General features: G+C 49.6%; 1 protein-coding gene across 4 annotated transcripts in view; it reads left to right on the forward strand.

The window, feature by feature from the left end:
• PMEPA1 (prostate transmembrane protein, androgen induced 1) overlaps nt 1-12,320 on the forward strand; it is a 51,828-nt gene that overhangs the window by 7,220 nt on the left and 32,288 nt on the right. For 2 of the 4 annotated variants that reach the window (XM_069804521.1, XM_069804519.1), the window contains exon 2: nt 9,428-9,466. The exons of the other annotated variants lie outside the window; for them this stretch is intronic. In XM_069804521.1, coding sequence (XP_069660622.1) covers nt 9,428-9,466 — 39 coding nt within the window. The remainder of the gene's footprint in view (nt 1-9,427; nt 9,467-12,320) is intronic. 4 annotated transcript variants of the gene reach the window in all.

Below are 12,320 nucleotides of genomic sequence, written 5' to 3' on the forward strand. Positions count from 1 at the left end.
TGTGTAGAAGAGGGCACACGTTTCATTTGCAAGCTAAATTAGCCATGAAGTTGGGTCTTCAGTTACATGTAAAGGGTAGCATCACTGTAAGGCCTTAGACAAATAGCATCGCATATACGTTTAACTTTCATCCTTTTCCTAACTGTCAGTGATTTTGTTCAGTTGGACATTATCCTTGTTATTCTGCATATCTCTCTGGTACAGGATGCTGATTTGGAGCATGTGAGGCTGTGTGGCCCTGAGACTTGTAAATTTAGCCGTCACGCTTAGAGATGATACAGCCAGGGCACTGGTGCGTATTGCAGGCTCAGGTTGGCACCAAGTCCACCGTCACCTTTACATTTTTTTAATTTAATGCTACTTTTTCACTGTGTACAGCAAGATAGCATTGCTAAGGTCGTAATCGATGCAGTATCCCCTTTTTTTCTCCAAGTAGTCAGACTTCCAGTTTCTCATTGATACAAGACTAGGCTTATGCTCCGTCTAGAAGAGGGTGTGTTTTTCTCTGTGTGGTGTAAGTTAGTGTTGTCACAGGCTGTGGCGTTACGTGAAGATACCTTGCACATATTTTGAAACTTGCCTCACAAGTTGTCAGGGTTGGTGGATGTCCACAGTACTTTCAAATGGTTCACACATTTGTGTTCAGTGTATTCAGTCTCGCGCTTATCTTTAATAAAATGCCTCGGACTGGCTAATTTTTCACTTGCAGTATACATTCAAAAAAGTGCATTTAGAAAGGCAAGTGCTTTTGCACATGGCAGTTCTCCGATCCGTTCAGGAGACCCTGCTCGTGCCCGCAGTGCTGAGGAATTATACCTGTGATGGTTTGCTGGCGTGAAGTTTGTGCACTTCAGCAGGTGCAACAGGATTTCCCACATTTGCAAACTTGGCCCAAGCAACCCAGCAAAGCAGAATTTAGCCTTGGAGAATGAAAGCTGATTAACCCCCAGGCTTGGAGCATACCAAGAATGAAAAGACGTACTTGCACAAAAATCAATACTACTTTTCAAGAATATATGCAGGACGTGGTTTGGGGATTTTTTTCCATCTCTTCATTCTGTCCAGTATGTTAAGTAGCTGGTTTGTTACTCTAACCCCCTACAAATGATTGTCAGTAATAATTCTGTAAAACTATGAATCAACTCTGCATGACTTTGTGCAAATAGACTGAGTAATTTCTTTGTTCTTTTCTTCTTACTTTGTAATTGGAGTCTGTAAAAGCCCAAAGGTTTGGTCTTGTGGAAAGCATGATTCATTTATTGGTGTCTGTGCCGACTAGTTATCTTTCAGTAATTCCAGAGTGCTGCTACAAGCCAAGAGTGATTCATACATGGCTAAGTGCACAAACAAATGGGGTCATGGCCATCTGCAGAAACTTTTCTAATCTATTTATGGTATCGGAGAAAGAAGTGGGTGTATTAAGGATGATGGAATAGGTGTCAATTACATTAGTGAATATAACCGGTTAAGTAACACTAACCATTACTCAAAACCACATCTGCTCATTGCTAAAGATCACGACAGTAGGTCCTATTTAAATGTTAACATAGGTCTGATAGGAGAGTTGGGTTGAGTGTCTAGCTTGCCTCCTGAGGAGTTCACCATCGTAACTGCGACGGTGGTTTCTTCTACCTTCCTTGAGATTGAGACGTGAACTTGCACTATGAGTATTTGTAGTAGCAAAGTCTGGCTGTTGCAGACCTCGGTCATTATATGCTTTACATGCAGAATTTGGCCTAATGCTTAATTAACTTGCCGTTGATGATCAGTGGTAGGGTTTTTCGTTTGCACGCCAGGCAGAACGGCTGTGCAACTTCTTAGTAGAGTCAGCGGTGGTCAGGCAAGTCGGTTTTCAATCCAAATGCATCTTTGGTGCTTTAAAATCTCAGAGGGAAGACAACCTGCATCTTACAAGTAGCTTTCCTCTGCTTCTGTCCCATTTCACTCATTGTGAGAATTATTAATTTTCCCGTTCATAACTCTGATAACAAAACAGCCCTGTCGGAATTGCTTTGTTTGGATTTTAGTCTTTTACTTTGGGGGAGGCACTTTGCTCCTGCCTTGCTCGCGAGTGGAGGAGCTGGGCCCCAGGGCTGGCACTTGGGTGCCTGAGTTGATCCTGAGAAGGAGTTTGAGCCTCCTTCAGAAAAGAGCAGGGGCAAGAAGAGTTCCTGAGGCGTGTGGATGAGGGCGGCTGGCGGGCTCGCTCCGGACCGCGTACTGCCAGTCCCTGCTTACTGTCAGTCTTGCACGCCGCAGCCGGTTTTGCACCTGAGATACGTGTATCCAACAAGATCTTGCCCTTGCGGAGCACGCGGTGGTCTCCCAGTGCTTTAGAAACATCCCACGTCCGCAGGATGGACGAGCGTCACTCCGGAGGCACAGGTGGACCAGCGCCGTGAGGTTTGGACGCGACTGTAGCCCCGTCTGCCCGAGCCCTGGGAGATTCGTGTGGTCACTGCTGGCTTGTCTTTGATTTCAAAGGACTTGACTGGAGCAGAGAGCTCACGGACTCAAATCTCTGTAAATTGAATTTAAAGCGTCGGTGCTGGCCAAGAAATATGGAGGAATTTGGCAACGTGTCGCTGTTGCCCTCCTGCTGACGTTCTGAGCGCTGCGACCGTTTCCGCTGCACCCTCGCTGGACCTGGTCTCACGGAGGGAGACGGGGCCCTGGCCGACGCACCGAGCACGCTGCGCAGGGGGAAGTGACCCAGACTTTTGCCCAAAGGACTGATGAGCCTCTCCTGATGTCTGAACAGCTTTCTTCTTCTGCCCTTGCTTTATTTAAGTCAACAGATTGTGTAAGCCACATGCTAGATTTACCTGCAGGGCAAGTGGGAAGGAAGCAGTGCCATTTGGACGAATTCCCAAAAGACGTCTAACCGCTGAGCGTTAAGACTAACATTTCCAAGCCCGAGTCCCTACAACCGTCCTCCTGAATCTGCTCACCGCCTGCTCCGTCCGTGTGCGACGCACCCGTGGCTTTGGCTGCCGAGGACGAGTCCCGGGGGAGCTGCCTGCTGCGGCCGCTGCTGGCGGGTCTGCTGCAGGTTGGGCTCTGGGCTGAGCGAGCTTGGACGTTCTCCCCCTTAGCGGTTTCTGTTTAATGTTATGATTAATATTGTTATTTCTTACAAAAACAAAAAATCCCTCCCCAAAGCGAAGCCGAGCCTCCTGCACCCTCCCGTGCTGCGTTTCCCACGGTGCTGAGGGTACTGGCTGGCTGCTAGAGCCGCGGGGCTGAAACCCACGGCTCAGCACCTTAAAGGACCCAGGCTTGGGCTTGTTCTTGGTGCACGCTCCAGACTTGAAACCGGGCTGGATTTTGTGCTCTTTGCACAAGTATCAGTGCAGTGAGACCCGGTTCCTCGAGAGCCGGAGAGTGTCGGTGTCCCCTGGGCTGCAAGGGCTCGCCTCCGCTGAAGGCAGAGGTCTCAGCTGCGTTCCTGGAGGAGCAGGTCCTGCTCTTTCCGTGTTTTTTTTTTTTTTTTCATTCTTTCCACCGTTATTCCGTTATTACCAAGGGTGGTCTCTTGGCTTCAATAACGTAGCATATACAGATTAGGCTCTTTAGCACCACGCTCTGAAAAGTACCTTAGTCTGCTAGGTGCTGCCCTTAGGAGAGTTAAGGAACAGCATGATTTATGGACGCTTGTTTCACGCAATTCGGAGTAAAATTAGCTTGAATTGCAATAATTTCCCATATAATAAACTGAGATCTCACTTTTATTGTTACACTTACATTACTGTAATGGGACTTTGCTTGAATTGGAAGATGCGTTTTCGAGTTCAGTGTCTCCCTCTCCAGCGTGCTCAGACACACACGAGGTGCGTAACACTTAATGATACTGATCACTGGTGTGTAATGCAATGAACATTTTATATTTCTCCAGTGTGACTTATTCATAGCAGTATATACAAATTTCACCTTTTCCAGCTTTTGCTGTGAATGCAGGTGAAGGCTGTCCTGTTGACTGATGTGCCAGAGATCGGCTCAAGAATAAGGAGAGGGGGCAGAGGTCTTTGATGGGGGTCCTGCATGCTCCCAGTGAGGCACAGAGCAAACTATGGGGTTACAAATGTATTCTGTCTTGCTGATAGCTTTTAATCCTCATCATTCTCATGGGTTTTCTTGATAAATACTTTTCAACATCTACTGACTTGCCATCCAGGCCTGAATTGTAAGGAACAATAAACTTAATGGACAGCCTCAATTTAATAGATTCACTGTGAGCTTTTTATTAGTGCAGCTTTTTTTAAAAAAAAAAAAAAAGAAGAAAGATGACTGCATTTATTTAATTTAGGTTTAGAAAGTAGCTCTTTCAAATCTGAGGGAAGCATGCCTGAGTGGGCTCAGCTCAGCTAATTTGGTTGTGCAGCGAGGGAAGGATCTGTCCTGCTGTGCAGCCTGCAGAGCGCTGGCTGGTCTTGAGTGGGTTAACAGCCGCGTGCCGATGTTCAGGAATTTCTGTTTTGACTTGACCATGGGGTTTTGCTGCTCTTCAGACCACAAGTGCACTCCAGTCGCAGCAGGTTCATGGATTTTGGAGATGCTTTTCATCCTCTCCTGTTCCTTCTGTTCGCTCGGGAAGGGATCGCGCTGTATCTTGCAGCCATGTGTCTTCCTTGGTTACGCTTCTAGAGATTTGCAGACCCACATTAAGCATCTATTAAATTAAGCAAAATGGCCTTTATAAGGCTACATTTCAAGTGGAAGAAATGCTTTATGTAACGTAGGGGTATGTGAGGGGACCTAAATACAAGCTTAAATTGGCTGTTACAAAAATAGGTATAATTGGTTTTTTGCACAGTGATTTTACAGCTTCTGAGCTTTAACGTCCTGATGAAATCCTGCATCCAGTCCACACACAGCCAAGGAGATGGGAGTTGAGGACCCCGAGTAATGGGACTTGTTCTAGGAACAGCCTTGGCCTCGTTCGCAAATTCGGACATACCTGTCATTTGCTGAGGCTCTGCTTTGTCTGTAAGGTGTCTGGAGCAGTGGGTTCCTCTCGCCTGTGTTTCCCCTTCGGTCTGTCCCTCAGCCACCCAGTGTCAGGGCTGGGCAGGGGAAGGGGCTTCTCCTACTATCCTTGTAACGACTTGCAGGTGAAAAATGCAGAACTCGTGCAGCTGTACCCTCCGAACTGTGCACGTGCCAAGAGCTGCAGCTTTGTTTTCCAGGCTGATCAATGCGGATAATTTAAGTTGTTGGGTAATTTAGTCGCTGGAGGCACTTCTGGGGGCTTGGTGTGAAAGCAACTGCTTTGCTTCTCCCCTTGGAGAAGGCTGGGGACGGTTTCCCTCTGAACTGAGGCTTCCGCAGTAGTGGCCAGGGCCAGGCGATGCTGTGGGGCTGTTACCCAGCCATTCTGGGATGGGGAGCCTGAGGAAGTGGAGGATATCGCCTTTTGACCTTGCATCCTCATATTAATCCAGATAGTCTTTCCTGTTTCTATATTTAAAGCCTTTCCGTTCTTCTGTCTGGAGAGACAGTGTTGGCTCTCTTGGGTAAAGACTGACCCATCCTCTTTTGGAAAGCTGGTCCCCAAGTAGCTTTTCTCCATAGAAAACAAGGCTCCTCTGAATCTTGTTGGCAGGAATTGGGAGAGTAATTTTTTTATGTGGTATATCTTCAACCAGTTAGGACTTAGAGCTGGTTTTCTTTCTAGCTTACTAAAGGTCTTACAAGGATGAAAAAACTCTGTTGCTTTCCTAAGAGTGTCTTAGGCAACACATGGGAGGAAAGCCTGGCGCTGTGAGACAGGGCGGAAAAAGCTGAAATAGGATTTGCTGCTGCTTTGAAACGATCCCTTTTTAATTGTCCAAACCACGTTTCAAAGAAAATCTCCACTCTTCTCTATCTTCTTCCAGCATTATAATTCTATATAATCAGTTTTCTTTCTCAAAAAGAATAGGGTGTGATTTTTTTTTTTAATTTTTTTTTCTTCCAGAAGGAGGACGGGATAAATTCCAGATGTTGCTGGGATACACTTTCTGCCTCTGTTTAATGTTTAGTGGCTTTCAGTAAATAGACTGCAAGAGGTGGGGCTGATGTTTTTATTCCAGGACGAATCATCTACAATAAATCCCATCTGCCGACGGGGGAGCATCTCTCGGGTGTGACTTGGTGCAGTTAGGAGCTGAGCCTGGCTTTCCTGCCTTGCAGAAAGGCAGCGAAGGCTGAGGCCGGCCCGAGTGCTCCTTTGGGGTCTTTGCCCTTGGTCCTTTGGGGTATTTGCTCTCCTCTTCCCACCTCGCTCCTGAGCTCCAGCTCTGTGAGTGAGAAAGGCCGTGCGAGGGTCCGGTCCCCTGCCCATGGAGAGCCTGGCGTGGGAATGGGCAATTCTGCTCTAAACTGACTCGCTGCTTTTTTGGGAGCAGCTCCAATGTGCAGGCAGCCCTGGGTGGTCCTGCGTGCCATCCTGTGCGGGATGCCCGGTTTAGCAGGACTCTTCTGGCCGTGCTACCAGCAAGCCAGGCTTTTTTGGTGCTGGTGTTGCAGCCCGGCAAAGAGCATTCGTGTGTCCTGCACCACAGTGCGAAGCCAGGTCCAGGAGCTGGGCTCTGGGAACGGGCAGTCCTCTTCCCTCCTCCCACAGCAAAGACTTGTCTTTTCAGTGCACGCAATGCTTTTACCTGCTTTTGGAGCCTTCTTGCAGACTAAACCAAAAATCATTTCCCGGCATGTGTTGCACACAGGCGTCATGGGACAAACGCTGCAGCTCCATTCCCTGTTTCATGTTTTCACCTGTTTAGACTAAGTACATCTTTGTTTTGTTGGCAGCCTATTTGGTTGCACAAACAGTGTAAGACAAAACCACTAGCAGGTGTTGGTCCAGCCAGTATAATTACTGGTTCCTTGCTGCTGCTGCTGGTAGGCAGACAGCGTGAGCCACCCTTCACATGGAGTCGTCTGGCAGGACTGTGGCTGCCGAAGGGCTCCGGGCACCGATCCACAGGGAATATGCGCCGACTGCTCAGCCACTCCTCCATCTCTTTCCCTGCTGCCGACTGCATGAAAAAAAATAGTTGTGCACATATGGAGGAAGGGAGGGGAGCCGAGGGTGGCTCTGGTCAAGTTTAAAGCACTGACTTTAAGCGCAAATCCTCATTTTAAAAAGTTGGCAAAATGGGTGGCTAAACCGAAAGGCCAAACGTGAGCGCGTTGAGAGTGGGGCGAGCTCGGAGAGAGGTGAGGAGCAGCGTCCTAAAATCCCGCTACGCTTGGGGAAATTTAACCGGAGAACAACCGATCCTGACCCAGCCAGCCGCAGGCGCGGAGGCTCTGCTTCCCAACCTCTAACTTTCCTTTGGACTCCCGCAACTTTCGGGCCTCCCGAGCCCTTTTGGCCTCCGCTTTGTTTCAGCCTCTGCTTTTCTATCGGCCTCCCACCCGTTTTCGATCTCTGCTTTTTCTCAGCCTGTGCTTTTCCTTTAGTTTCCCACCTCTTCTCCGCCTCCCACCACTTTTGGGCCTCCCACCCATTAGGGCCTTCACTTTTCCACAGCCTCTACTTTCTGTTTCGGCCTCCCACCCCTTTTCGGCCTCCACTTCTCAGCCTCTACTTTCCTCTTTTGGGCCTCCCACCCATTCTCAGCCTCTACTTTTCCTTCAGCCTCCCACCCCTTTTTTGTTTCCCACCACTTCTGTGCCTCCCACGCATTTTCGGTCTCAGCTTATTCTCAGGCTCAACTTTTTCCTTTGGCCTCCCACCTCTACTTGGCCTCCACTTTTTCTCAGCCTCTACTTTTCCCTCAGCCTCCTGCCCCTCTTTTTTTCTCAACCTCTACTCTTTTGGCTCTTCACTCCTTTTCAGCCTTCGACCCCTTTTTTGGGCTCTGTGCATCGGGCTGGCTGCAGAGGAGGAGGAAGAGGTCACAGCTTGTTGCCACCGTTGGCGTTCGGCTCAGCAGAATTAATTCCTTTCTTTTCTTTCCCGTCGCGATCAACGTCGGTGCCACTTCCAGCGGGGCGGCGGCGGCACCGGCGGAGGCTGCAGGTGCCGCCGCACGTTTGCACGGTCGCTTTTGAATGCCTCCCGCGCGCGAAGCATTGATTTGCCGTACGCCTGAACTCGTTCCTCTAAATCAGCCTGACTTAAAATCGGTGAGCTGACCCTGAGCCTGCGGATCCCAAGTTATTTAGCTGCTGCAGTAATTTACAGCGACGCTCTGACCCTTCGTCTTTTCTTGGGGTGAAGAAGCTGCTTTATCTCTGTCCTCTCAGGTGCACGGAAAATAACTTTTTAAAGCTTTGTTTGGGAGGAATGATGGGTTAATATAACCCCTCGAAGCTCGCAGCCCGCTCTCCTGCGCTCGTACCTGCAGCTGCAGCGGCGTGGGAGCACCCGAGGTGCAGCAGCCTCCGCGTGGTGGGTCCGGCGGCTGGGAGCCCCCCTGCTCTGGGGTTAAAGGCTACTTTTATAGGCCAGTTAAAGGCCTGATCCTTTGCATCAGACTGTGGCAGGTACTAATTAGTACTAATGAACCATTATCGGTGACACAGTCCTTACGGGCTTCATGAAAAAGTCCCGCAGGCAGTTTTTCTCTGGTGAAATCCCAGCCTGCGGTGGCTCGCAGCTCCTCAGGCGTTGAGGTTGTGCTGGTGGGGTCGGGGGCGGGGGGGGGAATCTGCGTCCCGTCACCCCATCGGTTTCGTGGATGGTAATGCACTGCTGACTGACGGGCGAGAGAGAAGTCATGAGTTGTCTTTTACTCCAGACTTTTTGCTGCTTTGCTCCTCACTTGAAAATACATCTGCTGGGCATTGCATCTGGGGTTTCGTGTAAGATTTCGCTGTGGGTCTTCAGCACCTCACAGCCTCTGCCCCCTCACTGGGGACGGGGTGTCAGGAAACCCTGAGCCTTCACCAAGGCTCAGCAGCGCCTGGGGCTCAGCTACGTGCGTTTGCAGAGAAGACAGCAACACGACAAATAGCCCACCGGCACCTTGAAGCGCAAAGTGCTGCCCGGGGCCACGGACGGGCAGTTTGGCACCGTTGGATGTGGGGGGGGGAAGGTCTCTGGGGTGGGCTGAGTGATCCCAAAAACTTAGCAAACCTTCGTAAGGCTTCGGCATGTCATCGGGCAAGTTGGCCGCGAGTGCTGGAGGAGAGCGGTCCTGGGGAAGCCGGTGCAGTGGCATGGCTGGAGAGGAACGGGACCTCGTGCTGCAACTCCTGGTGTGGGAAAAGCACGCGGGGTTGTCACCGGGAGTGACGAGACCCGGCTTGTAGTGCTTTCGGACCTCCTGGCTACTGGGGAGGTGGTAGGCTTGGGTGCGAATGTCAACCACTGTTGGCTTAGGGGGGAGCTCTTGAAGAGCGAGTCCCCAAGAGGGGACCTGGGGTATGTGTTGTAGCTGGTCGGAGGTGGCTCCCATCACTGACGGATGCTTTCTGTTTTTCTTTCAAATGTCTCCAGGCACTGAATGTTTAGGTCGCACCTTTCCAGGTAAACTGGGTAAGTGAAGTATTTCAAGAGTTGCCAAGATCTAATTATGAAGGCTGATTGCATGATTGCAGCTGCTGTACTATAAACACCCCGGTTACTCGCTTGACAGAACGGGTGGTACGTTGCCTTGCCCTGAGAGCAGCAGGTACCTGCTCTTTGGGGCGCAGAGGGGGATGCAGCGATGTCTTCAGAGGCTGATTGATAAATATTATCCTGAAGCTATTGATAAATAGCTGGCTGCGCTTTGGTAATCCTGGATGGGATTTTTTCTTCTGCTGTTCAATGTAGAAACACCTCCAAAGGCTGAATGTCTCTTTAAGCGCGAGCACTCTTCCATTTGCCGTTACTCTGGCAAACTAATGAGCAGCATTACATCGAGGAAGAAAACTTTCACTGTATTTTGTGAAAGTAGTTTGACAACCTGAATCCTTTTAAGTCACGGCATGTCGGACTTCTGTGGAGCGTGGCAGGAGCTGCCCAAGTTCAGGGCAGGCAAAACCAGGCGTCGGGAGCCCTGTTGAACCAGGCGGCTGGATTTGAGCTGAACCTGTTTGCAGAAGAGCCTTTGCTGGTTTAAAAAGACATTGTTGTAACATTTATGGGTCTGTCTCTCTCAGTTTAGAATTGAGTTTATGAGAGTACCTCAAAATTAAGGCATCTTTGCTCAAATGTGGTCTCCCAAGCCTGCTGGGGAAGAACCGACTAAATAAAGTGTTAACAAGTGGTGAGTAAATGATTTTAATAAATGGCTAATCAATTGTTATAGAGCCTGGGAAGTCAATAGAGCTTATGACCTTGGCTTATAACCACGCTCAGACTTTTAACGTGCTTACAATGCCTACAAATCATTCATTAGGCTTTTATCAAGCACCTATTGGTAAAAGTCATAATCTAAAATAAGACAAAAAAAGCATTATTTCAGTTGCTTTGTTTCGAGCCTGATGACACAATTCGGTTGCACAGCAAAATAGTCCTTGCTTGTGTAAAAAAGCTGTAAGACACCACCGGTCCCAGCAGCAGCGTTATCGTGGTGCAAACATCAGGCAGGGGAACAGCAGGAGCCCGAGGCTGGGAGCAGCCGGTGCATGCAGGGCAGGCACAGCCCCGGTGCTGGGACACTCATGCCAGTCCGTAGGGAAACTGTCCTGCAGCAGTCAATAATTGATTTATATTTACTTTCTATTAATGCCTGAAAAGACAGGTTTCAGCAGATAAGCTGGGTGGCTGGAGGGAGCCCGTGTCACTGCTCTGAGCAGTGTAGCTCGGGGCGTTTTCACTCTAGCAAAAGGTGTTTGCTGTTGCTCGACTGTTGTAAAACTTGCACGTGTTTTCTTGTCCTGTGATTCAGGAAAGTGTGTGAGCAGGGATGCGTTCTAGCTGTGCTGCTCTTCCTGCTTTCCCTGGTCTTCCCTGTCCCATTTTGTGTGTATTGTTTGTGCCTCAGGGAGGCAGGCAAAGATGCAAGTGAAAACATGCGGTTTTCTTAGAATATAAATAACAGAAAATTAAATATAATTTTTTGTTGTTGTTGTAGAGTTGTTCCCTGCAGTCTACAGTTGCTTGGTCCTCTGCCGCGCTCTTGTACTCTTGGAGGGTTTTTAATCTTACTAGATGGATACTACTTGGAGTATGGTGTAGGACACTTCAGCTATCTTGCTGCTAGCTTAATTGTGCGCCCAGTGAGGAGCCGTGTTTGCAGACATGGGTGCATGCCCAGAAAGTCTCCCCGGGCTTCTGAAAGCCGCGGTCTGCCAGCCGTGGCTGCCTCCATCGGATGGCTTTTTGCCTTGCCTTTGTTGTCTGGGTCCTCGTCTGCAGCTACAGCCTGGGCCAGTATTGCCAGACATCGCCACCTCCACCACCCGCGTCCTCCCGGAGCACCCTGGAGCTGCCGGCGGAGCCGTGGATCCTCGGGGAGAGATGCCCGTGCCCATCCCCGTGCCGCCTGGGCTGAAGCCCTGCATGCGGCGCGTCGAAACTCAGACCCTGGGCAGGGAGCACCACCCAAGACTGGCTCAAGGGAGATTTAGCTTTCATTGTTTTTTTGGTTTTTGTTCTTTTTTTCTTGGGGTTTTAAACTGTTCCACCATCTTCCTGGTAACTCCTGGATGCCTTTGGTGCAGATGCAAAACTCTTGAATTTCTGTAGATGACTTGTGGCTCGCCTCTGCCCAGAGCTGTGCATCAGGGCACGGTCAGGCGCTGCCATGCTCCCCGCAGGGAGCAAAAAGGGGTGCTGCAATTTCTGCTGGGTTTTGTGTTGGCTCTCCTGCTTCTCACAGAGGGTGGCCGGGAACGGGTACGGAGGGTGAAGAGGAGATGCCTTCAGCAAGAAGCCACTCATCTGATTTAGGAGGACGTGCAGTCCTTGAACTCTTTAAAATCAAAGGGCGGGGTAGAGGGTTTGTGCAAAACAAAATTCACATGGCAAAATATGTAACTGGGTGAAAATGCATGGTCTACTGATTTCTTGGAGGTTTGAGTGGATTCTGTCTGAGTGGAAACATAGACCACCCCTGTTTCCCAGAAGCTGGGTCACGCTCTGCATTCCCTGCAACACTCCCTTGTGAAAATGCCCATATGCATCGCTCTTTATTTTATTGTCGTGGGTTTGGGCATTTTGTTATATTGGTCTAAATGGGTTTGTTTCCATAGCTGCGTACTGCTGATAAAATCCCAGTGTAGGATCTCTCAGTCTCCCTGTGCATGTGTACCAAAAATAAATCACACACAGTTGTCAGAAGATCAGCTGCTGCCGCGGCAGGTGCCGAGGTGTGAAGAAGTTTGGGCTGGACCTTGCTGAGATTGCAGGTGCGTGGCATCTCGCCCCGGTGCCACCACGCAGCGTCCTGCTGCAGCTCCCA

The sequence above is a fragment of the Haliaeetus albicilla genome, chromosome 2 (assembly GCF_947461875.1).
Source record: "Haliaeetus albicilla chromosome 2, bHalAlb1.1, whole genome shotgun sequence".
Classification (NCBI taxonomy): Eukaryota; Metazoa; Chordata; class Aves; order Accipitriformes; family Accipitridae; genus Haliaeetus; species Haliaeetus albicilla.